This window comes from Alligator mississippiensis, chromosome 6 (assembly GCF_030867095.1).
Source record: "Alligator mississippiensis isolate rAllMis1 chromosome 6, rAllMis1, whole genome shotgun sequence".
Taxonomy (NCBI): Eukaryota; Metazoa; Chordata; order Crocodylia; family Alligatoridae; genus Alligator; species Alligator mississippiensis.
Genome location: NC_081829.1, coordinates 30,291,759 through 30,314,831, shown reverse-complemented (window position 1 = coordinate 30,314,831; position 23,073 = coordinate 30,291,759). Strand labels below are relative to the sequence as shown.

The following is a 23,073-nucleotide window of genomic DNA, read 5'->3' as shown; positions in this document are numbered from 1 at the left end:
GTTGTCATTTTGGTCAGCTCAGAACTTAATAATATAAACCTCTCTAATTTTGAAGGTTAGAGAGGCCGGCCAAGAATAGGCTTTCTTATGAAATTTCTTTATCTTTTTCTTCATGTCAAAATAGAAATATTAAAAGAGTAACCTCTTTAACTTTCTCAACACTCCTGCTGAAAATGGAATAAAACTGTTTCTACATGAACAAAATTTGCAGAGTAGTCCTTTTATTTATTTTTTTTAATCACTTTGCGTATTTTGTCTGCTCATCCTTTTCACCATGGTATTAGGTAGCTTTCAGTTGCCATGGTGTTACTACTTCTAAACCAGGGATGGGGAATGTCCGGCCAGTGGGCTGGATCCGGTTGGCCGGGGACTCCATTTCTCAGCTGCCCCTGTCCGCATGGCTTGTACCGGTCTCCGTGGAGAACCTCAGGCTCAGTTGTACCAGCAGCACACGTGGCAGAGCTGTGCAGAGGGCTGCTCCGGAGCTGTCTGGAATGTGGGATGGGGGCAGCTTGTTCCAGAGCCAGGGCAGAGCTGCAATCTGTAGCCTGCATGCTCTGGTCAGGGGCATGCATGCAGGGGATCGTGGCTCTGCCCCAGCTCCTTGCAGCAGTGACAGCCTGTCTGGAGCTATGGCAGAGCCACGATCCCCTACTTGCATGCCCCTACCTGGAGCATGCAGGCTGCAGATCGTGGCTTTGCTCTGGCTCCAGAGCAAGCTGCCCCTATCCCACATTCCAGGCAGCTCTGGAGCAGCCCCCTGCACTGCTCAGCTGTGTACACTGCCAGTGCAGCTGAGGTCTCCATGGAAACAGGCACAAGCCATGTGGGCAGGGGTGGCTGGGAAATGAAGTCCCTGGCCAACTGGTGCCCTGGAGGTTCCCCATCCCGGTTCTAGACCAATGAGATGAGAAAACACTTAAAAGTGATAGTATTTAGGGATAACTGTGATAATCCAGTCAGTAAAGGTAGTTTGTACAACTTTAGCTCCTAAGAAGGGATATTACCAGTGGAAATATTTCAGTACTACTCCACCAGTTTAATGGTTTAAGTTAAATTCATTGGTTATCTAACATTTAGTAGAAGTGTGCCTTCCTAACCTATTTCCATGAGTTGTCTGCATTTATGAAAGTTGTATCACTGGAAATGATGATCTGTGTAGCTAAGAACACAGGGATGTCCCCACAAGAAAATGAAAAGAGGAGCTCTGATGTATTATGGGGTCCATATAGCACTTCAAATATTTCAAGAGGTTACTTTTGTTATCTGGCATAACCTCCTACTTATGTTGTTACTAGTATATTTCATCATTGCTGTCTTCCCAGTTGCTGGCTGTGTTTTTCATTGATCAGCTCCTTTATAATGTGCACACAGCATATCTCTTGAAAGATGCGTGTGTTTGTACACATCCTGTTAGTTCTTCTCCTACTTGGAGCATTTCCAAAGCCTGTCTGGTTTCCCATCTATTGCCACTGCAGGCTCATTGGCCAGGTCCATATGCTTGTCCAGCCATCTCTGAGAAAGGTGTTTTATCACTAAGATGGTTGTAATTTCAGATAATTTCAGAAACGGAGCGTGATATTTATATTGAGTGCTAAGGACACAAGTGGGTGTTTCTTTCATGGTGGATCAGTTTGCTTGCTTTTACCTAATTCTGTTGTGGGCTACTTTTATAGAATGCCTTGTTCTCTGAGATAAATCAAATGAGTCAGTAAAGTTCATGGATTTAATGTGTCTGGAGCCTTGTGACACTGAAAAATAATCACAATGGGATTAATATAAAGTCCTTAAATTTTTTTAATGGATTTTCTTGATATCTTCTTATGCAACCTCTATATTAATTCTTCTGTCTCATAACTCTGGTTTTTGTAACCCTTTCTGAATGAGGATCCAGCCACTATTGTAATTCTAAATTATTTTATTATCTTTGAAAACAACACAGGACTTACAAAATTGCTGTACATAAATAATATCAGTGTACCTTTTATCAATTTTAGCACTGCTGCCTTACTCTTTAAAGCTTTGGCTTGAAGTGATTGGTTGACAGACATTACAATCTGTGACCAAGAGTGGTAGATAATGGGCACTTTAGCCATCATGCATTCGACTTTTGGAAACCTCTTTAGGGAAAAAGAATGCAAGTAGAGTGTCTGAAAGATACCTGGATAAGTTGTGTTGCAAGCCAACAGTCAGCAGAACCTAAGAAAGGCCAACTTTCATTCCGTTAATCTATACAAGTTTGGAGTTAGGCAACTCTCAGGTAAGATTACTAAATAATGGGAAACATCTTTTGTTCAAAGACATAGGTTCAAATTCAGACTGATAGTAAATGAAAATTATTACTACCTATTTGCTGTCTGGTTGCTTACCTGCAATGAATTCATAGTTTAGTCTACCTACATGTAGCTAACTGCGTGCGTGCACATCAGAAACTCTGTAGCAATTTGCATCTTCATAGCTTTCAGAGTGGGTAAATCAAGGCTGGAATTTCCATGGGAGTGCTTCTACTAAAGTTGTTTCTGCACCATAGGCATGAAAATTTGTGTTGCTGTTTCTCCTGATGAAACTATTTTAGTTATGTTTTTAGATGTAGGCTTGACAGCCTTTCATGCATACATTTTTAGGACATATTTAAGTGTGTCAGAAAACTGAGGGAAAATGGAGACTTTTTTTGGGGAGAAGTGTGTGATGTCCAAGTCCATGCTCTGGGATTTTTGCATCAGTGAGAATGCCTTTGATTTGTTGACTACTTTTGGAGGGAGATTCCTGGATTTATCCTAAATTTGAGTCTCATTATTAGATGTTTTGTCTCTTACAGCATTAAGAATGTACATAATACATGGATCAATGTGCCCTCCTTATTCCTTGGTGAGAAATCATTTCTAGAACATATGCCATGTTTTAGCAGATTGTATTTATTGCCTATGACATGTAAATCAATAAACTTTGGGAAGCCATCTTTGAAACAACTATTGATGCATATTCCAAAACATTCCAAGAAGAGAAGTTCTTGTTCAGTGTATATAATTCCTTCCAAATTGAATGCAGTTGAATTTATTTGCCTCCTTTTCCCCTTTTATTTGATTATACCCATCCCATTCCTGGCTCTCAAGGCCCTTACCTGTGAGCCAGAAGAGCAAAGAAAGGTGACACTGAAGATCATCATTACAACAGCATCCTGCAGTATGAGTCAGTCTTTAAGATGGTCCCTTTTCATTCTTTTGCCTTTGCCCTTGTCATTCTGTCCTGCTCCATGGTTATAGCCTCTTTAAATAGTATGGTCCTGTTTTAAAGCAATTTGTTCCTCATGAATGCCAATGAAAATTACAAAACATGCTGACTTGTGACTTCTTCACTAAGTTAAGCTACTTCATAGTGAGTTGCAGTGAGCCTGTATATTTAAAAAAGAAAAAAAAAAAAAGAACAACCTTGACTACCACCTCTGTGCAAGGTCAGTTTAGTGAGATGTAACATTTCATTTCAAGAGTCATCTTGATTATAACAGGTTCATTAAGAAACTGTATATCTTGACAAGTTTATTGCATCAAAAGCAAGCATTAAAAAGAGATTTTATATGGTCTGAACAACAGTCTGAGCTTAAAGAAAATTGTAAAATGATAAATACAAAAAAAAAAAAAAATCAACACATTCCCACTTCTGTATTACACTGCTCTTTCATGAGGCTACATCTCTGAACATTGTCTTTCAGCTTTACCCCATCTCATCTGAAAGAATTGTAGAATCATGGAAAAGTAGGAGTGGAAGGGACACTGAGAAGTTATCTATAGACCCAGCGCCCTCTTCAAGGCAGGGTCATCCCTCATTAAGCCATTTCGGACAATGGCCTGCTCTTTAAAAACTGCCAAGGACGAAGATTCCATAACCTCTCCAGGTAGCCCATTCCTATGGCCTCTGGTATGTGTAACACTTAAGGCATGATTAACCAGTTAATCACATCTTAAGTAGTAGCCTGGACATTGGCCCCTTGACCTCAGGCACAGGCCCCTCCAGGCCTCCTTCTGCTTCCAGTCCCAGACCAGGTGCCCTTGGAACCTCTACTCCTCCCATCCTTATGGTGCTCATGCCTGTGCTTTGGCCTTCTTGGCCTTAGCCCTGGTCACTCTCTCTGCCCCTTTGCAGGTCTCAAAGCCCAGAATGCCCCAGTTACCCTGCTAGGTGGTCTCCTCTTTCCCTATAGCCACAATCTAATCCTCTATTTTAACACAAACCCACAACAACAATAGAAACATAAACATAGAATTTATTTCCTTATACATAGCACACCTATAGAGCTTCTTCCGTAGCGAGGATCTGAGTCTTGGATTCTGGGCTCAAGCTTATATGGTCCTTTCTTCTCCCCATTCCGGTCACCTGACCTGGCTTTTTGAGCAGGTGTTGCTCCTCCCCTATTCAGCAGCTGCTTGCAATTTGTAGGCAGTGTCCTGCAGCCCTTTTAACTGGGTTTCTTGCCAGCAGCATTTTCTTTGCTATCCTATTCTTCTTTCTTTCTTTCAAGTAACAGGGGAAACAGAAGGGTATTATTATTATTATTCTGTGTATAATGCTGTTATCTTATTTGAATGAGGTGAAGATCACAGGGATAAATTACATTTATATGGTGGCTTTTGTAACATCATGGTATAAATAATAGCTCAGCCTATTAGAAAGTGTTGCTTAGGCAACAACATACTTTTTGCTGCCTCGGTACAAACTGAGTCAATAAAATATATGTGGTTAAATTAAAAATATAATCAGTGTACATACACAAGACATTCTCTCTAAATAGCAGTATTCTTGATATGTTTCCCTAATTGTTTTAATAAATGCTAAATTCAACCCTTTATGTGCTGAGAAGAGACCAACCCATGAAGTCACAGCAGTTTATTCATTCCACTAAGTACACTTCCTTCCCTGTTTTACAAGACAAAAAATTGCTACTATCCCCTAGAAGATGTTGGTCAGTAAATTTGATAGCAGTGGCAGTTGCACCTTTTCTTGCCTCTTTTCTCCCCAGATCCTGTTTACTAGTTACAGGGCAGAATAACAAGCACTCCTGTATACCCAGAGCTATCTTTTCAGAGGATTAGGCTTTTCTTCTGAGAAAGCTCTGTTCTCTTCTGTCACATATTTGAGAGTTTCACAGTTCTGTTAGATCATAACTTTCAGTGGAAGTTGTCATTTCAGAGACCACTGCTTTTTTGAAGTACCTTGACCCATTTCCATGAAGGGCTAAGAAAGCTGATGCTTTGACCTTAGGTTTCCTATTTAGAACCAACATAGTAATCAGAGCACTGCGGTGTTATACTCTTAGCAGATATTGGTATTGAAGAGGTGCTGTATTTGTACTGTATTTGGGGCTAATATTCATTTGTCCCTTATTACTTGTACTTGGCAACATCAGGAAGTACAGGAGCCCTAAAATTGTGCATTACATTGATAGTTTATGAACTATCCTTTAGTGGTATATGAGGTGCTGGTGGCTTCTAGAGTTACAAAATCTTACTTACCAACCTCATCTGCATCCTCTGAGTTTAACTTCAGACAAGTGCCTTTTGTTCAGATGCTGATCTCCACATCAGAGTAAAGAAGTTTAGGTTAAGGAGAACAAGCAGCTAAGATGGGGGGGGGGAGGGTGCAAAACACGGCCTGTGCGCTGGATCCAGCCCACCAGGCCATTCTATCCAGCCCATGGAGCCCCTAAAAATTTTAGTAAATTAATACTTATTCACCCCAGCTGCCTGTCAAAGCTGGCTGGAGCCAGGGGCAGTGGGACCTAGAGGGAGCCCTGAGCAGGTTTGCAGGCTTGAGCAGCTCAGCTCCACCCCAATCCAGTTCCCTGATTTCCTGCCCCAGCCCTGCTCCAGTACCATGTGGCTGTGGCTCCCAGCTGAATCCCCAGACCATGGAGCATGGGACTGCACTGGTAGGGGTGTGTATGTGTGTGTGTATGTGCATTGTTGGCATGCACAGGGGCAGAGTGTGTGTGGGTGTGTGTGTCTGCAGGCACAGGGGCAGTGTGTGTGTGTGTGTGTGTGTGTGTGTTCATAGGGTGAATCCCACATGTACACCCCTCCATACACATGCACCTACACCTCCCCTCACACTGCCATACACAAACCCCAGCCACCCTTCCCTCATACTCACTCACACCCCACATAGCCACACACCCACAGCCCCCACAAACCTATACCCACCCCCCACAACGTACAAAAGCAAGAGTTCATTTTAAGCTATTGTGCAGTCACCTCTGCGTACACTACACAAACACATGTAAATCAGGACAAAAATATTTTTTGAAATCAAATTAATCAATGTTGTAGATGATTGCTTTTTAGAATATAATTTGGTATTTTTCTGGTTTTGAGATGGCAAAACCCCTTGCTGAAAGCAATACTTCTGGGGGCAAGGGGAGGGACTTCTGGTGGCAAAGGTCAGGGGTTAGGGGGTGGGACTTCTGTCAAAGGGTGGGGCTACCCATGCGCCCTTGAGAGCTTGCCAAAACTCAGTAAGTGGCCTTCCGCCTGAAATAACTGCCCACCTCTGAGCTAAGAAGTCAGCTTTGTATCCCGCTTGAAAGGTAGAGCTCTAAATAATAAAGTGTCCCTTAAACCATACTGGAGTATGGGAGTCACTAGTCAGTAATGCCTCAGGTAGAAGAGTAACAACAACAGAATTATTGGCAGCATTTCCAGTAGCATTTTGTGTTGTCAATCGTGACTTCCTATTCAAAGACTGCTAATGTATTATCCCACTTAGAAGATCAGAGTCCAGGTCAGTACATGCTCAGATGCTTATCAATAAGTTGCATGTTTCATCATCATTCCATCTATTGCTCTTTTGGGCACTGGATTGTAATACCATCACTTCTTGTTGTAAATATGAGAATGCTATGTGTATCTTTAGATTACCTGGACAGGGGGCAGTGATAATCAACAGCAATAGGTCATTTAAGCAAACTGTGTCTGAACTTTAATGCAAGGAGAAAATATATAAACTCTGTTAATAATTTTAGATGATGTATTCTCACTAACAGAAGTTGTTAAGTAGGAGTAAGACAGGCTTTTAGGAACAATAAAACATCTTGAATATGCTAGGATAAAACGGAGGTAAATTTCAGTCTGACTTAATCCTGCATATTTCAGTGAGCAAGATTAAAACCTTCTTAGTATGCTTTTATATGCAGGGACCATATAAGGATAGATGAAAAATTGTTAGAAACAAACATTATCAAAGCAAATGACCTGCTTTTTTGAAGTTTTTTTTTTCCCCTAACAAATTGCTTGGACTGTTTACAACTCATGTCTCTGAGGTCAACAGCTATTGTTTAAGCATGTTCTACCTTCTGTCAGTGCAAAAATATAGTGTAAGATTATTTTAATATTGCATCCAAGGCAGAAAGGATATTTAGCAGATGTTCCCATGTGTCTCACTTCCTTGAAATGCTACAGATTTGCTTTGCCATCTGTAGGGCAGGATGCCGCTGTATGTTTTCTCATTTCTTTGTTGCCTGAGAATTACTTTGTTGGATATTTTTCTGTCCATATTCAACTGATGTTTTTCAGCATTAGGTGGGGCTGTAGGATTTAAGAAAATTTGAAAGGTTTACTGATAACTTAATTGTTACATTTTTTTTCTTAGCTTGTGTGTTTGTATTTGCATGCCCTCTTCCCTCCCTTGCCCTCCCCCCCTTGCAGCTATAATTCCTCCCTTCCAACATGTAAAATGGTAACATTAGTATTTAATGCTAACTTGGTACTTTACATCTTCAGCACACTATGTATGCATTAAACAATCTTGACATTATTATCAGGTAGAGAAATGGTATCAGCTCTATTTTACAGATGGAAAAATGGAAAAGGGCATCAGGTTGGCTTTACAGAACTTTCCTGTGTTAAATCTATGACTGCATTTTAAATCAGAAGGAATCATAATTTAATGAGGCTGAAAATTGGGTTCCTCTTGGTTTGGATTGTTTGTATCTAGTTTTTGAGCCTAGTCTCATTCTCTGCATGGATAAAATTTCAGCTAACAATCAATTTGGTATCAGGATAACAGGTTTTCTGTCTGATCTGCACAGTAAATACTAGCACTATGGTTGACATTTGTTCAGTCCTGCACTGTAAGGAACAAGGGTGCCTATACATGTGCTCTGATGTGTTCTGATTAGAGTACATCAGAGCAGGTGTGATAATTGAGTCTGCTGGAGCATTCTAATTAGAACACTCCAGCATGCTGCAGTGTCTCATATATTCGGTGTCCCACATTTCAAAATGGTGGTGGGGGACTTTAACTAAAGCTCACTGAACCAGCTTTAGTTAAATTGTCCCAACTGCCATTTTGAAAAGTGAAACACAGAATACATGAGATGCTGTAGGGTTTTAATTAGAGCAGCTCCCGGGAGCTGCTTTAATTAAAATGCCTCTTCTACCCTGGAGCATGTATATAGACACCCAATGTGTTTGACCCCAAAGGAACATTACAGGATCTGGTCAAGCATCTTTTACAATGCATTGGTAAAGTAAGCCATCATTTAATTCATTGTTAGATATGAATGATCATCCTATAATGTAAGCAAGAATGTTCCTCAAAACACTGTTTAATATTCCTTTTAATTAAAGGAATCTTAAATGAGCTGATCTTAACCTTGGGGCTATTTAGGAGAGTTACTGTAGGTGATGGAAGAAATAATTGCAGTTTTCCATGACCAACCTAAACAATAATCTTTTCTAAAGAAAAAACTTGAAAAGCAAAGCAGTACAAACTGCCCCTTTGGAAAATAGGGTCCCCTGCAGGGGATGAATGTAGTACAAATGACTTCACATGACTACTTCCATTGATGCTGAATGCTGGAATTCAACAGCGTATGGCATCATCCTGCCCATGTGGTGGTTCAGATTCACGTTTTTAACATGTGGAGTAGGCTTATTTGGGATTATTTCCTATTTTCATCACTTAATTCATGCTTTTGGCTTTTCCTCTATGAAAGAGATTTAGCAATGTATTGGGGTAGGAAAGAAAAAAAAACCCATCAGTGACAATCTGATGTAATCAGCCCTTCTCAGCTTGTACCAGAAACCTGAAGAAATTAAAGGGACAGTTTAAGATTAAGGGCACATGTAGGTTCTGTATACTAAACAAGAGGTTAGGTTATTGCTTGGTTATTGCTATTTTAGTGCTACTGCTACTGAGCAGTTATACAAGGCTCAGAAGACACACAGACTCTTTTTCTAAGTGTCTATAATCTAAGTTGCAATAATAATATGTTTAAAATTAGGTAAGTAAATTAGTTTTACTATTCAAGGAAGTTGAAATGCAAAAAGAAAGAAAACAACAAGTACATACTTTGAAAAGTAAAAAGTAAATCAACACTGTATAAAGGTTATAACATCCAAGAGTCAGACGGCTAGTTTTGTTCCACTGCCTCATTGTAGAACCTTAAGCAAGTCTCGTTAATATTTTCATCCCCCATTTCTAAAACTGAGACAGTCATTCTTCATTAACCTTTCTTAAACCCTTCAAAACTTCAGATTTAAAATGCTACATACCGAACTGTTAATGAATAGCACTATGTATCGTTATGTCTCTATTGTTCTTTATGGGCAGGAGTTCTTCACAGATTTTTTTGTGACATCTTTTGTGGGCAAAGTAATGAGTGACATGTTTACAGATCCCTGCAGACAAAGACAAAACTTCAACATGAAGCTTTTGTGTTGTATTTGCAAAAGAAAGAGTTTAAGGCAGCATGCTGTATATTGTAATGATTTGTGAAAGCCACAGAAGCTTGAAGGCATATAAACCCTTTTTCTTTCTTCTGGAAAAGAGTTGGGTTCCATACATGGAGAAATATCACATTTTGGTGATAATTTTGTTTTAAAAAGAGGTGATTTTGAAACTGGACATTGGTACCTGAGCTGAACAAAAATCCTTCTATGAGCAACCACAGAAACAATTCTGTTTTAAAAGAGCTAGTGCATCCTGTTTCCAATGCACTTGATTCATGGCTAAATATTTTATTCAGTACAAGAGTTGTCATTAACCCAGGATTAGTTGAAAGGTTATTGTTGTTGTTGTTATTGTAGTTTGAGTCTATTTTTTTTTTCATTTCATCAGAAGTAAATCCTATAAAAGTTGGCTGATTATATGACCTCTGCCTTCGGTATTCAAGCTTGAACCAGTACACAAGACCTATAACGCTGTCAAAGGAACAGTTGCACAACAAACAATGCCTTTGAGCATGTGATACAAGAGCAACCTGTTCTTTTCAGCTGAGAAACAGTAGCCTTGTAGTTTTTGGATGGGGTGAGTCTCCATCAGTTCTTCCTTGGTATGCCTGAAAGAAGCTTATGTAGTAATATCCGGATAGAAGATGACATTTAAGCTCTGGTTCATCACAGATCAGAGGAGCGTCTGCACTGCATGCCTGCTTGTCGCTGTGATTTGGCTACCCACTTGGTGATGTATAGGGTGTGTTTTTAGGGGGTTGGGTTTGAATTTTGTTTTATGCCAGCAGTAGCGACTCTGGCATCTTGAATTGCATTTTGGTGACAACATACAAAGAAGACAACATACTCGCATTATCCTTTGCCCAGCTAAACAGGTCTGCTTCAAAGAGAAGTGGTAGCAAAGAAAGAACTTCTCTCATCAGTTTCTTTCATATGATACTGAATTAGAAAAAAGAAGCGTGAAGATATGCCCGCCTTCACAACTGAGGCATGCTGTGACTGAAGACTGGGACAGTTTTGTCAGCATTGAGACTATTCTGCCAACAAAGATCTATAATTATGATACCCAGCAAGATTCTAGTGTACCACAACCCTGCTGGGGGCACTCGGACTGAGACTTACAGACCTACAAGACGTAAAAAGTCTCTTGGAGATCTCTTCCATAACGGATACCGGGTCAAAGCTGGACACAATTTCCATGACAAGGATGAACAACATACTTTTCGACATACCTTGGTGTCTTGTTATAGGGTCGGCTCCTACTGGGGTAAGGTCCAGGTCTAACCTCAAACCTTCTGCTTCAGAACTGTAGTCTGGATGATTTTTATGTGCTCCTGTACATAATTCTTCCCTAAGGAGAAGTTTCTTTAGTTAATTTTTCAACTTCAAACAGTTCAACAGTCAATTTTCAGAAAAAATATGCAATAAACTTTTATTATATGATGTCTAAGTATCTCCATAAGAGAAGGAAAATGCTACATGTAAAGGGGAAAAGTGTTCAGCTGAAAATCGCTTTTAATACTTTCTAAAATTATTGAGAGTCAGGATATATCGTTCTGCAGTAGGAGAGTTTTGGGCAATTAATGTTATTAACGTCCTTTTCATTTTAATGGGAATTAATATATAGGTAAGGAAGCTTTTTGATGTAGGCAGCAATTAACTTTATTAAGAGAGGTTTTGCATAATGAAAAATATTAATGTACAACTCTTGTAGATTTAGTAAAATCTACAAGAGCTGTACATTAATATTTTTCACTATGTAAAACCTTTCTTAATACATAATGTCCTAGATTCAGTTTTTCTACATTAGGTCCTGGGAAATCGCTTTCTCATGCAGGATACTGCTCTGTACTGTTGTATACTTACATAACACTGGTAGAGAAATATATAGCCAAATAATCTATACTGTATATTTAGATTTTGTTGTTGTTACGTACATTTTTATCTCCAAACAGAGACAGAGGCTGTAAGTATATACCCATTATCTCTGCATTGTATGTTTTGGGGTGTTTTTGAGCCTCTCTCCTTGGAGATTTCCAAGTGAGGTAGAATCTGTAAAGTTCTGCTGAGCAGTCATGAATTTGGGAATATGTTCAGAGGCTTTACATCCTAAGAGAATCAAATGTCCACAGAGACATAGTTTCTTGTTTTGTCATCACTTTGTTATGTAAGTTCATGTTAGATTCTAGCTGGATTCACAAAATAGTAGTCTTTTATTTGCAGTTTTTAATGAAATATCAAGCATTGGTTACTTAGTGCATTAAATATGCCCTTGTTTAATTCACTTAAGGAAAAGTAAATTATTAATTAAAGATCTATTTCAGTCTAGTCTATAGCTGTACAAATATTTCTTTTGATGGATAACAGCATTACTGAATATTTACTATCTGATCAGCATCAGAAATATATTTGATTACATTATGAATAACATTAATTACAGTATAGAGGAGGAAAAAATCAACAGAGACATTATATTAAAGCAGGAAGTCATTTGGAAACTCCTAGGTAGATGCAAGTTATAGAATGGAAGAAAGAAAATTTACTTATGTGATTTGAAGTAAATGCTGAAAATACTGATGCAGCTAACAATAACAAAAGATACATGAATGAGAGTGGGAAAATATAATCCCTTAATCGGAAGTAATTCCATGACTGATCCTGCAATCCATATGCAAGCAAAATATGACTGAAATAAATGGGAGTCTTACTTGTAGAATATAGGAAAGTCAGAGGGAATTACCAGCCCTCATTTCAGCTTATTTAAATCTCTCCCTAGTGTTTTGGGCTATCTGTGGGGGGGTTTCCCTATCCTCCCCACTTTAGCTTTGCAATTATACTTAAGAGGAGTTCCCTTTGCTAGGATTTGTAACCAGTGGGTAATCCTGACTGCTGCTGTTTACTAATCCAGTTGAAAGCTTTCATGCAGTAGGACTGAAAGGTGCATGGATGACAAGCAAACAAATTTTATATCAGAGCATTTTTTAGAACTGTAATAGGGATTTTGACTTAAAATTCTGCTGTTTTTCTCCCCACCTTCTCTTTCTGCAATAACTGTATTGGTTCTAGATTGCCAGGTTAGAGATGCACCTTATAGACTAACTAAGATATAAAGAGAGTAGGGCTGTGCGAAGCTTCGGTCCCTGATTTGATTCAGTGGAGATTCAGCCTGATTCAGTAGCTGAATCTCTGACTCTGAATTGAATCAGGAGACACTTTAATCTCTCTGAATCAAATCAGAACCCTCCAAATTGATTTGGAGAGATTCGGAAAGATTCAGTGATTTGAACGTAGACACAGCTTTAAATGCTTTTTCTACATACCTCAAGGTAGCAGGTGGCTCATGAATGCTGCAATGCTGGGGCAGATGGAGAGTCTCACAGGAGCATGGGGGTGGGGGGACCCCAGCGCACTCAGCAGCAGACCTGGAAATGGACCAGAAGCACTTGTGGTCCACTTCTGGGTCCACCGGGGAGCACGCTGGGGGCCCTCCCTGAGCCTCCTTGGCTTGGCGACTGGGTCCTCAGGATCCCCCCACAGCTAATCGCTGAGCCGAGAGGGAATGGAGGGGCCCCCCAGTGCACTCCCTGGTGGACCCAGAAAGTGGACCAGAAGTACTTCCAGTCTACTTCCGGGTTCGCTGCCAAGCATGTGAGGGGCCCTGCTCCCACCATCCTGTGGGATGCTCCATCCGCCCCAGCGTCACAGCATTCACAAACTGCATCTGGTACCTCGAGGTATGTAGAAAAAACATTTAAAGCTCTGTCTATGGCCAAATCATTGATTCTTTGAATCAGCATCAAATCTTCAGATTCAGATTTGGCTGAATCGAATCAGGGACAGTGATCCGAATCAATTAATTTAATCACTGTCCCTGATTCGGGCCAAATCCAAATTGAATAGGGCCCGTTTTGCACGCCCATAATAGATAGCTATAAGGTACATCTCTACTCTTCCTTCTGCCTGTTTTCAACTAACGCAGCTAACTACTCTTATTAAAGACCCTTAGGGTTCTGATGTACAATTCCAAGTCAATAGAAAGACTCTCTTTGGTCTCAGAGGGCTTTGTGTTACAGCAGGTAGGTTTCCTAGTACACTGGAAATATCACATGTATAAAATTAGAGAAGACTAGCTTTAGGTTCTTTTGGAAAGTTAGCCTATCTTCCTACTTTTCAAAATTGAATAGTGACTTTGGTTGTTTCACTATTTCAATACCAAATTAGAGAAAAATGAGAGGGTCAGATTTTCAGAAAATATGCACTTGTCATCTGAAAATTTGAAGTTTTTGTACTGTTGTGAATTGGGCATCTAAAATCAATACATGCTTTTGGAAATTTAGGCTGTCTTACATTTTAGGAATTGTTTGTTCTGTATTAAATATGCTTTGTTTAAACCAAAAATGTTTGTAGTTCTGACTATTACTCCTGTACATTTAGTCTTACACCTGGAAGTCAGGCTGGGTCCTCTCCATCTCATCTTCATCCTCCTCAAACTATTGTAAAGCTATGGCTTACAAACAATTATGTCCTTGGTGACAGCTGTACAACCCCTTGTGTTAAACAGGTGAAACTGAATAAATATAGGGCTTATACCTTTATTACAAAATGCACAGATCTAATTAAGCCAATTGTACATTGAACATTATACATTGATGTAATTAAACTTGTTCATTAACTGGTTTAACTCTTCTTTGAGTTGACATACCCGTATCAACAAATTACCAAATTAAGGTCTCATCTGAAATGAGAGTTAAATCATTAAGAAGTGGGAGAGTCTGGGAAGAGAAGGTGAGGGGCATTCTCCTCCAGCAGAAACAGTCCCAGAGCCCTGGGAGATTACCACCATGGTACAGCTCCCTCCCACTCTCCTCACTCCTCAAGGTCAACCCAGAGGAGTGTAGTTGGAGGGCATTCTCCCTGGTGATGATGTTCCAAGTGCCACCACAGCACAACTACCTCCAGTCCCCACACTCCTCCAGGATGATTGGAGGGGAGTGGAGTGGTGGTCAGGGCCCATTCTGCTGCAGAAGGAACACATTCCAGGAGGATTCTTGCAGTGGTAGAATGTCCTACCCCCTCCAAATAGCTGATTGGCAAGAGGGGGTTGAATTTTTGATGACAAGATTCCCATTGGGGTACCTGATGGCTCACCCCTGGGTGGGCTGTCAGGGAGCCAGTACTCTCCCAGCCTCCTTCTCTCTTGGAGAGAGAACAGAGGATTGCGGGATATTGTACAACACCTGAGAGAAGTGTACAGCTGTTCAAGTTAGTGTAGGAGGAGGGAGATCTTCCTGCTGGGAATCCATCTAAATTACTTGTGGAAGACCCATTTCTCTTCCACCACAAGTCCCTTAAATGACTGTACATTCTCTTTTTGTGCCAGTAGAAAAGCTTTTCTCCTGGTACAAATGTAATGCCTGACCATGGCCATAGTCAGTCTGAAATCATAATGGACTACACTGAAATAGTGTTTTGACCTTAAAAACTAAAGCAATCATACATGATACAAGAAAGATAATTTAGCACTCATTCCATATGATAAATACCATAACACTTCAACAGTTCACAACACAGACTAACTTTCCACGTGCATCAATGTGTATTATTCTATGCAAAGCTAATATAGCTCTAGCAAAAAAAGGAAAAATCTCTGTCATTCTTTTTCAAAATAATTGGTATATATGTCCCTATTAAAAAGCATTTTTTTTTCTGTTGATGATGCATAAATGATAAAAAACACACAATGATTTTCACACTGCTAATAAGATTGAGAGCTGCCAGAAAAACTTCTTTTCAGCTAAACAAACACATTTTGGGATTAGTGGGACATAAAAAAAATAGGTAATTGTTTTGCTAGTTTTATTCAGTTACTTTTTCAGAATGGAGTGGACTGTATACACTATGTAGACATCTTGGGTACATCCGTTGTTCTTTGTTTAATTCAGCTCATCAAGAAATTAAACCAAATTATATAGACTGGAGTTAGTTTTGTCTCAACAGGTGGTGGTAATCTGTGGCATCTTTTTTTTTAAATTAAACCACTGAGTAATTCCACTTGCTTTTTTTTTTTTTTTTTACAACAGTCTTGGTACTGTGGGAGACAGAACAGTATGCTTGAAGGATTACCATGCCATCAGTTTGCAGAAGCATGTTTGATTGTGAACATATTTGGGCATGCCATTAATACAGCTTTAGTACTAATGGTCTTTGGCCTTTACCATTGGGGCACATTCATAGTTTATCATCACTTTGCAAATTATAAGATAATTCTGACAATCATGTACTCAGGAGCAAATTCATTTGCTCTGAGTCTGCCTCTTATAATTAATTTCCAGCAGCTGTTCTTTGAATTCTTTTTGAAGAATGAATGGAAATCTCTGAATTTCTTCATTCTCTACATAATCTACAACAGAGAATCATCAGTCAGTATTGCAAAGCACTGTAAATCCTTAAAGCATATTTTTAAACAGATATCCCACGTCTCTTACTTCAGGTCAAAGCATACTGTGAAATTCAAGCATGGTCTTTTTTTTTTCTTGTTTCAATTCAGATTGTTAATTTGACAGTTAAGGACTATGACTCGTTCTAAAACAAAAGAACCCTACAAGGTCATGAGCTAGACAAACCTTATGGGTCAGGGGACTTGGTACATCTTTTGCACTCTGGGTTTGGACAATGGAATCCATATGTAATTGCCCTACTGGAGAGTTGCTGTGAGCACTGATAACTGGTCTGAACAATCCCAGCACTAGACTCTTCAGTCTGTAATCTTTGCTAGGTTCTTATAGTGACAAAGACTGGTTTTGTAGCTATGTGGAAGAAACAGCAGCCTACCAGCAACAGACTTTTTCCCAGGCACATACACAGCCTTTCAGTCTAAGCTCACAAACTGTCTGTCTCCTAACCATAAATACTTCCATAATGTTGCCTCAAACCATCTGGTTCCTGAGCCAGTTGTCCTGTGTTATAGTGGTAGTTTCCTCTCTTGTGCTGGTGCCATGGAGGAATTTGTGGAGTTCTCAATGGCTGGATGCTGCACTAGAACAGGGATTGGCAACCTATGGCAATCAGGTCAAATGATTTGATGGTGGCAGTAGTGAGAGGAATGGTGACCAGGTTGAAAGTGGTAGCCATAGTTTGCTGTTTGCTGCTGTTTCATCCCTTCCTGCCCTCTCTTGCATCCCCTGACCAAAGCTGTAGTTTCTCTCACCACCAAACTGGCTCTTGATGACAGTTGGTGGTGATGGTAATCAGTGGTGAGGGTAAAGGGTGGCTTCAGTAGTGGGATGAGAGAGCAGCCATTGGCACAGAACAAGGAGGTCTGGAGTGGAAGCAGGTGGGTTGTGCAGAGAAAGATGGAGAAGGAAGTTGCTGGCCTGGGGCGCATACTTAGTCTTGCTGTTGGCAGCAGCCCACCTTCAGACTAATTTGTTCTGCCACTCCTAAAAGGTTGCTGACCTGTGCACTATTGTGTTAAAACAGTGTCCAAAAATGAGCCACAAGTTAATTATATGTTATTTTATGGACCCAGAAACCCCAACACTTTTAGTAAGTGAGGTGTATATCATTAGCTTTCATGAGCCCAAGATTACTTTATCAGATTCTATTCAAGGATCTGAAAAGTGCATCAAATAGAGAAAGGTTGAATTGAATACAAAAGACCAGAAAGGGAGGGTAAGAGGGAGGAGAGAGAGCAGGGAGATGGGGGCAGTGCTGGGAGAAGCAAACAAGTACCCACAGGGACCAAGGGGTTACAGAAACTAAATCCAAGTAATGGCATAAGAATTCATAGTCCCCGTTTAGACCATACTTAAACCAATCCAGTCTGTGAATGATTTCTTGTTCTGCAGATTTGCTTTCAAGTTCATTTTTAAAGTTTTGTTGTTTAAGAACAGCTACACTGACATAAAGATCAAATGCCCAGAAAGATTAGAGTGTTCTGCCACAGACTTGTGCATCAGATTGGTGTTCATTTATACTTACACACAGAGATTGCCCCATTTGTCCAGTGTAGACAGCAGACAGGTGCTGTAAGCCGGTGTTGACATATATGACATGGGTAGAGGAGAAGGTGAATGAATCTTGGATGTCATAATCTGTGGCCATGTCTATACATATGCTTAACTGTGGAGTAGATTGATTAACTGCAGAATATAGCATTACTAGGCCATAGCAAACTAATTAACACTGGCATAAGATAAAGTACTGTCAAGGACAGTACTATCTTACAATGGGATACTTAACTGCAATTAAATGCAAATGCAGATGCTGACCATAGGTGTAAATTGAGCCTGGTCAGCCCAGCCAGCAAGGGACCAGACTCCTGCCTGCTGCCTAGCCATACAGCTCCATACTTTCAGCATCCTCATGCCCCAGCCAGCTCCAGTGCTGTCTGACTCTACCACCTGGAGCTTGAGGCTAAACCCCTAAACCCCCTGCCAACAGGGCAGGAGCAGTCCTGATGGAAAATGCTCCACTCCAGTTAAAATTGCTGTTGTCCTGGGTGCACACGTAGATATTGCACCTGGGAATATTTTGCTGTGGCTTAAACTGCCTCTGTGTTTATTGTGTCGAATTAATTACATGTGTAGATGCACTCAGTGTTATTTGGCCCAGTGATGATGTAGTCTATATTGATGATGGGGCACAACTTTCATCTGGGTCAGTTGCAAGGCCTGGTACCTTGGTGAGAATAGAGTTAGGTAGCCTAATGCTTGAGAGACACCATATGCCAAGATAGGTTTGTCCCCTATGACTACCTTGAGATGGTTATCCTTTTTCAGGAGGGTTTGTATATCATTAATGATTCCTCCAAAGTGTTCAAGCTGGAGGCTGCAGGTGACAACCAGAGGGATTCTGTTTGTACTTGTGTCAAGGTTGGTATTGTAGGTTAGAGTCAGGTCTGAGTCTGACTTTGTTGATTTAGCCATACCAAAGAGAGACTAATGAAAATATACAGCAATGGTCACATACAGTCTAATGCTATTTTTATGGACTTTCCATTCTAAACCTATCACTTTTGCAGGTACTAGTCCTTAAAGCAAAAGTTTAAAAAAATGTAGATTATAAAATTATAGAATCTCATCTCTAATAATTTTCTTGTGCCACAAAGAACATTCTGGTGCTGGATTGGTGTATTGCAATTCATAAATGAGCATTTACAATAAGCTCAAAACACTAAAAAGGTTTGGAAGCAGAGATTTTTCAGCTAACTAATTTTTTCCGGCCCTCTTGGGAGCCTTTGATAATTTTACCATTCAGGAAACAGGTTTCTTGTTTGAAACTGGACAACACACAGCTTAGTTTTCATTTTCTTTCCTTCTGAATAACTAAGCTTGATCAGAAAAGGTAGTGATACTGAGCCGCTTTGCATTGCTTTGTATTTAGGTCCTAAATTGCTCCACAGAGCTTGGTTAATCCTCACATTGTTCCTGTGAAGTGTGTAATTAAATTATTATACCTATTTTACATACAGGGTGGGAGAGATCTTTAGGACTTGCTAAGGCTGCTTTGCACCACTTGAGAATAATAATAATAAGGAGTTACTTTATGGAAGTGTTGTGGAAACCAATCCTCAACTGTAAAATCACTTAAGAGAGATGTTACATGTATGCTTATGATTAGAATCACTGGAGTCCACTAACATGGAAGCCATATTAGAGGAGTTATGCACAGAAGTTATGCACATGTTTAAGTGTTTACAGAATTAAGACTTAACTTGTCTTTATGGAAATAGAAAATTATTTGCAAGTGCAAAGAATGATTATTAGTATTAAATCAAGAATATCAGTTAAGAGGATGCATGAATTGAAGCTGTCCTAGGCCTGACTCCTAATGGCCAAACTACTACATTAAACAACTTTTATGTAACTCTTTGGCTCTACTGTCCAGAAAATATTGTCTTTAAAGCCTTCTGTTTAATGGTATAAGCTGTGTATATATAATGTACAATATACCTTTACTCATATGCCAAAGAGCCGCAGCAAAATTGTCTCCTACCAGCATAAGTCTCTCTTAATAATTTAAGCTGTTAATCTTTTACGGGATGTGTGTGTGTACGGCTGGCTGGCTGACTGGCTTTGCAGCCATCTGAGAACTGCTGTTCAAGTCATCTGATCTCAGCAGCACAATGCTGTCCCTTTTTAAAAATCATTACCTTTCTAAGATCTAAAGTTCATTCAGTTTGCCTGCTTGGAGGCAAATGCAATATTTTTACCATTTTATGTTGTGACTCTTTAGTCCTGTCTGAAGTTTTAGACATTGGGGTGGGGATAAGGCAGCATTATTGCAATAAAAGATTTTGCGTCATTTAGAATTACGAATTTAATCAGGCCTATCCAATGTCTAGCTTATCCAGGTTGTCAGATCTCCTGCCTATAATCTCTTATTTTTCACTAAGGGATGAAGGAATTATGAGCTTTCAAAGAGTTTTATAGCTATATATTTTTTGACATTCTGGAAGAGCAGTCCAAATACATCAGAACTCAACTGAGTTTTTCCCTTAGTTTTGAGGTCAATATAGATGTTTAAATTTCTCTTCCCATACTTTACTACCTAGAGTAAGGATTTATGGGATACTGCTAAAGCATAGATCTAAATTCAACTGAAGAAAATCTGGTCAAGATCTTGGAACTTTTAAACATGGAAGAGCACCTTAAAGGTATTTAACATTTAGTTATGCTGCACACTGTTTATATTATAGCATTGATTGTTGTAATTTTAAGTAAGATGTTATAATAACATGGGTTAATATGCACTTGAGTTATATCTAATTTTCTTTTTATACAGGTTTAAGATTTTTAAGAGCCCTTAGACTGATACAGTTTTCAGAAATTTTGCAGTTTCTGAATATCCTTAAAACAAGGTAAGACTTTAATATGTACATTTTCCTTATGATAATATTTTTTCTCCAGTTTATAGTTATAGTCTGAGATGTGTGTATTCTTTTCTCATAATGCTGTAGGAATGGATGGGAGTTAGGTATGAGAACCACAGGTTTAAAACTTTTAATAATATTCTGTCATACGCACTTGTGACTTCGTTTTCCCGGATAAATAATCTTCATGAATGACATTAGTCTTCACAGCATTTTTATGACTTATATTGAACATCTTTTTTGACCTCCACTATGGAAGTATTCCATCCTTTTCTAAAAACGATGGCTTGTCTCATGGGTGACAGAACTCAAGTGATTTAGCACGACAGTCCTCCTACTATCTGGCTTTATTTCTTACGCTAATACTTAGTCTCTCTTCATTGTAACTTATGTTCCTGATGAAAGATTGATCAATTTAAACATCTCTTTGATATAATCAGTACTTATTTTATGTGCTACTTTTTTGTAACTGCAACATACAAGGGACCGAGTAACTATAAATTAAAAGTGGAGTGAGTACAGAACTACACATTGATTAAATAATTTGTTCTTACATATTTTGAATCTATATTTTATTGCCTAGTTAAATTTGCAGTTACAATTCAGGCTACAAGATACCCAAATGGAAAAAGGCACTTTGAAAGTTAAACACAGTTCCATTGCAAGCTTTTTGAGTTGAGAATTGTTTTATTTATTTTTAAATTTTTTTTTATATTGAATTTACATTCAGGATGTTTTTTTATATTGAATTTACAGTCAGGATGTTTTTTGTGCCATTGTCCTAAGTGTTCCTTTCTTAAGGTATTTAAACTACTTCAGTAGCAGTTAACCACACAGTTCTTTTTTAATTGCTTCTGTGTGGCTAAACATACTTTGTATATGGATCAAAATACATGTTACTTGCTACTACGTACCTGCATATTAACCTTAGGAGCATCAAAGGACTGTTCCACATTCCTTTGTGTACTGAAGAGAAATTCACTTTTTAAAAATCTATACCAAATACACCACATACAGTATTGAAACAGTTTCCTAATCTAAAAATAATTGTAAGTAAAAGTCTGGTTCCATTATAAAATTCCCACTATCTTTCCCCATTTATGAATTGCCTTATATTTAAAGATACCTGATGTACAAAGAGTTTATACATAGAGAACTTGAATTCCCCTTAATAAGCAATATAGTTGAACCTGGGATTGATTAGCAAATGGGCTTTAGAGTTGTTCAGAATTTCAGTAGTTTGTTAAGCCCTCTGAACCTCAAAACTATTTTCATTAGTCAATGTTTTTATGGAAATACAGTCCAAACACTCTGAAACTAGTTTAGATTGTGCCCTATACTGTCTGAGTGCATAAGAAATGTGGTTTTCCTTTGTATAATAATTTAATTTTTCTACAAATCCAGATAGCTATTCACTCCTGCACCCTTAAAATGCTACCAATTCTGTAGGGAATTAAATTTTTACAAGAACAGAGTATCTAATGAAATTCAATTTTTGGAAGAGCATCAAGACCCTGATCAAAAGCTACCAAATCAAATGGAAAGATTTCCAGAGATTTCAGTAGGCTTTCAGTAAAAGTTCAACTGTAAAAGGAGGAGTGTAGTATTAATTAAATGTGTTCTCAAAGCTGGCTTAGAACCTGACCACCATTCACTTAATTTAAAAAAATCACCAAAAAACCCTCAAAATAGTCTTGCATGTAATGATGATTATTGTTTGTTTTATGTTCCCTGTTGAAAGTGTTTTTAGCTGAATTTTTGAGGGTTGTCTGCCCGCCAGCCCCAGGCAGGACGAGGGAGCTGCACTACTTTGTGGTACCCAGGAGGGCACCTGCTGCTACTTGGAGCTGCTTGCCTGATGGGGCCCACTCCACATCACTCTCCTCCTCCTCCACTCTGGTGCTGTGTTGTCCATAGCCTCTGGGGCCCTCCTCCTGCATCTCCATGGCCAGCCTGAGCATGGCAGGAGGACACCCCTGCTTATGTCTTGTTCCTCTACCCCCACGTGGCCAGCTTCTAGAAAGAGCAAAAGTTCTCAGGAAGGGACCCTTCAAGCACCAGCCAGAGGGCAGAATGTGATGAGCCAGACCCCCCCCAGCTCCTCTGTAATCCAGCCATTAACCTTTTTCCCTTTTTTTTCCCACCAGAAGAAAAACCCATCCAAGAAACACTTTCAACAGGGAACATAATAAAAAAAGAAAAAAAACAACCCAAAACCACATAATCTTCAAATCTTGCCTTATTTTGACTCCTGCACTAACAAAGCCCTCTATACTTTCTTAAATCATATACAGTAAAGATAACCTATGATTTAGAACATGATTTGTCAACCTTTGGCCCATGGGCCAAGTCCAGCCTGCAGGACTCCCCAAGGTTTTGGAATTTGGGGGTGGGGAGGAATGTAATTGCCATTCTGCTGCTGCCAAATTTCTGGATTATGTATTAGGGGTGCACCAAGAGAGATTTTGTGGGCCAGTA

The 23,073-nt window shown here is 39.3% G+C and overlaps 1 protein-coding gene across 9 annotated transcripts in view; it reads left to right on the top strand.

The window, feature by feature from the left end:
- The window catches only part of KCNMA1 (potassium calcium-activated channel subfamily M alpha 1), a 1,011,367-nt gene that overhangs the window by 631,755 nt on the left and 356,539 nt on the right, over positions 1–23,073 (top strand). For all 9 annotated transcript variants that reach the window (XM_059729759.1, XM_059729758.1, XM_059729760.1 and 6 more), the window contains one exon: positions 20,508–20,583. In XM_059729759.1, the coding sequence (XP_059585742.1) occupies positions 20,508–20,583 (76 nt within the window). The remainder of the gene's footprint in view (positions 1–20,507; positions 20,584–23,073) is intronic.